We start from the raw sequence: 3,853 nt of genomic DNA on the forward strand, positions 1-3,853 counted from the left end.
ATTATTATCGGCTGGAGTAATGGTAGCTCCTCCTTGCTCGCCGGCGTCGCCGGCGGCAGCGACGCCGCAGTGGAATCAGAAGCCATGTTTACAGGGGATGCAGAAGGAGGGAAAAAGAAGTGAAATTCGTGGAATTTTAAATTAAAGGAGGAGACATGAGGAGGATGTGGTGGTGATGATGAGGGAAGGAGGAAGAACAAAATTATAATCAAAAGGATTAGGCAGGCGTAATAGTACTTATTTACAGCGGGGAAGGAATGGGCGGGCTATTATGAATTTTGGGTGAAAATTAATTTGGGTTAAAATATTTAAATAAAAAAGATTTGAAATCATGATAAATGTCTATAGCAGAGAACAGAGAGCACATGAGCAGCGAAGGATACTAAGAATAGAGATCGGAGAGAAGGTTTTTTCATGGCCCACATAGTGCGCAAATTATTACGCACCACGCGGATGAAATTGTTAGGGAAGCTCTGCATTTATTATATATTTTGTTCTATAGGCATATTTAGTTGTGTTTACTGTTTACTCTTTATTTCAATTTTACTTTTTATTTTTTTTTTTAACTATATATGTTATTTCGCTTAAATTAGAAATATAGCTATTTTTTATTTTCATCAATTTTTTTTTTGGAAGCAAGTTCAATATCTTATTATGAACAAAACATTTACACAAAAAAAAGATATATATTTTTCTTTTGTTTTATTATTATTATAATTACTATTTTTTAGATATATATACATAACAAATGCACATAATTAGGGATGTTAGTTGTTCGAATAAAGCTCATAATTTTTTAATAATTTTTAATTAGGAGTAAAGCAATTCATTAAGTACTATTAGTGTTGCATGTTATAGTTCAAATATTTGGAAAATTATAAAATTTTCTAAATAGTCCCCAATTCATGTATTATTAATTTAGTTTGAAGTATCACGTAGCCCCAATTAAGTCTGTCCACTATATATACCCTAATGTTGTATTTGTGATATAAAGATTATCCTAATTTAATCCATGACTTCACAAAATTGATCCCAATTCAGCATCAAAGGGCTAAATTTCGATCAATAATTTTGAATAGTCTAGAAACTAAACTAGTGTAGTTTTATATTTTGAGACTAGAATGGCTATATATAGGGATAGTCTAGGGATTTTTTTTTTGAAGTTTTATCCTTTCAATATTTATTTGATATTTATATCATATTTAAATAGCATACATTTTTTAATTATATAATATATTATAAAAAGTTTATATAAAAATATAAAATAAATCATCAAAAAATAATTAAGTATTAATAAATGAATATCTTATTCATTCTTTATTGAACAACAAAGGCATATAAGTTCATGACTTTAAAAGGGTAAATAAATTTATTTTCAAATTTATTCATTTAGACGTCAAATTTTTATAATTTTTATTAAATCAATTCAATTTTTAATAAATTAAATAAAAGAGCATTATTTGAGCAATAATTAAAAAATGTTAATTATATGAATAATTAAAATTTGAATAAAATAAAAGAAACTTGCCTCATTTATTTATCTGCTGACAATTTTGTTCTCCTCTTTTGCAGTACTCCCTTACATCCTTCATCATCACTACCACCTCTTCCACGTGTCTCCCTTCATAATTAAAAAGCCACGCAGCTTCACCCATCCGATCCTTATATCGTTCTCTCTCCGTTCTCTTTTCCATTCTCCTTGAATCTATCATGCCATCGGATGCCACGCCGGCGGCAGCCTCCGCTAACTCCATCAAGGAAGAGCTTCCATCTTCCCCGCCAATGCTAATAAAGGAAGCCATGGCAATGGCGGAGGCAACCAAACAGCCAGAGAAGGAGATGGTGACACCCAAATCAGAGAATTCTATTCTAAAGCAACCCACTTTCTGCCCGCCAGCGCCTAGGAAGCTCCAACCGGTTCGCAGGAAGGCATTGACAGAGCTCTCGTTGAACCGAATCTACGCCGTGCGGCGAGATTTGTCTTCCGTCTTCGTCAAGCTTCCTACTGCTGGCCCTCCCAATAAGAGAATTCGGCTATTATGAGCCCCACTCGGCTTCGCTTCTGCAATCTTGAGGTTCATTGATTTCAATTCCCGGAATAAAGTTCAAGCTTTTTTTCTCTCTCTCTCTCTCTTAAGATTTCAAGTTCCCTTTCTTCTTCTTCTTCTGATCTGCTGTTAAGGATTTAACTAAATATTGATGAGCATATAGGTATGGTGGTTCATGTCATGTGAATTATCTGATCAACATGATCTAATGAAAACAGTTAAATTAAGCTAAGCGCAATATAATTTTAATTCTTTTACTTTTTTCTGTGTCTCTCCTTCTCTAGACTGGAATTGGTGCCTATACTGATCAGTATATCGTAAGCCATTTCCTTAACAGAGAATTGACTGTAAATTTTGATAAAAAGAAAGCAGTCTCTCTACAACTCTCTCTCTCTCTCACCAATGGAGAGCTATTCCGTGCAGTGTCGATGTGAGTGTACAGAGTGTGTATACTGAGTATAATTTTGTACGTAGTTTGATTTTTTTTATATATAATGTGTATAGATACTATATACACTCATATCCAGATAGTTATTTACTGTCCGGACTCTGCACGGAATAATTTCTCCTTACGAATTGGGTTAAAATCGTTGATAGAGGGAGGGAGAGGGTAGGAGAGATTCCTACGTAGACAAATGCACGTGAGGAAGCGGACATGAGGAATGAACAGAAGCAATTGCATTAAGATATTCTAAAGACATTTATGAAGGATGAAAATATAAATATTATATAATACTAAAAAGTAAAAGATACATAAATACAAGCAGTAACAGTAAAGAAACCATTACAAAATTTAGATATTTATTATCCACAAGTTTTTTTTTTAATTTTCAAGATTTTTAGATTTTACTGTTCATCGTGATATATAGCAGGCGAGAGGTCAACGATGAAACAATTATTTATCGCGAGAAATTCGCTGCTGGTTGATTGAGGGAAGTTCAAGTAACATGAAGATGATCTTGTTTAACTCACCAAAACCTTTCTTTTTTGTTTCCATTTCCCAACTATTATTACTATTTTTTATTATAATTTGATGGAGTCTCCAATTGTTTAAGACGATTTGTTGCTGTTGTAATAGTGATTTCTTCAACAGCTACATGGGTTATGCTAATGGAGCTTGGCCTTGGGATCTTACTCAGATATGAGCGCATGCTTCCACATGGGTTTGCATTGCTTCCACATGGGGTTTGGATGGTCACCCTCTTATTAAGGTTTTGTAAATTAATTAGGTCAATTTGCTTGCCAATTTGGAATCTAGGGATTGGATGGCAAGCATCATGGAGTCTTCAAAGGAAGATTATTTAATTTTTACATATATATTTTTCATTGAGGTTGCTTGGGCTTTTGAGGAATTACATAAGAGTTAGAGATCTAGATTTTTTATGGGAGCAAGTCTCTATGATTACTTACAATTTGGATTGATTGCTTGAGAATACTTGTTATTAAGGGAACTATTGCGCTTGGAATTAATGGTTGATCAAAATATATTATATGATGGGGGTTGTTTGGAGATGAATGATCAGCTTGATTAAAATTTCTATAGTTCATAGTACGAGCTCAATCTAGTGAACTCTATGAACATAGTTTGCCATTTTGATCAAAACATTTCTTCTATCAACATCAATATGTTCGTGAAGTTCAAATCTATAATAATCTAGCTAGTATGCCTAGATCACTAGGTTAAGGCATCATCAACAAGCTAGAACTAAAATTATTACAACTCTATATGTTAATAATAATAATAATAATAATAATAAATATGTTGGATATAGATGAAATTTTCATTTAGTAAACTATTAAAAACC

General features: G+C 32.8%; 1 protein-coding gene across 1 annotated transcript; it reads left to right on the forward strand.

Moving 5' to 3' along the window:
• Nucleotides 1-1,704: 1,704 nt before the first annotated feature.
• LOC110096194 lies at nt 1,705-2,128 on the forward strand. The gene has a single exon (XM_020822001.2). The coding sequence runs from the start codon at nt 1,711-1,713 to the stop codon at nt 2,041-2,043; it is 333 nt and encodes a 110-aa protein (XP_020677660.1). The 5' UTR covers nt 1,705-1,710; the 3' UTR covers nt 2,044-2,128.
• Nucleotides 2,129-3,853: the final 1,725 nt, after the last annotated feature.

This window comes from Dendrobium catenatum, unplaced genomic scaffold (assembly GCF_001605985.2).
Source record: "Dendrobium catenatum unplaced genomic scaffold, ASM160598v2 fragScaff_scaffold_980, whole genome shotgun sequence".
Taxonomy (NCBI): Eukaryota; Viridiplantae; Streptophyta; class Magnoliopsida; order Asparagales; family Orchidaceae; genus Dendrobium; species Dendrobium catenatum.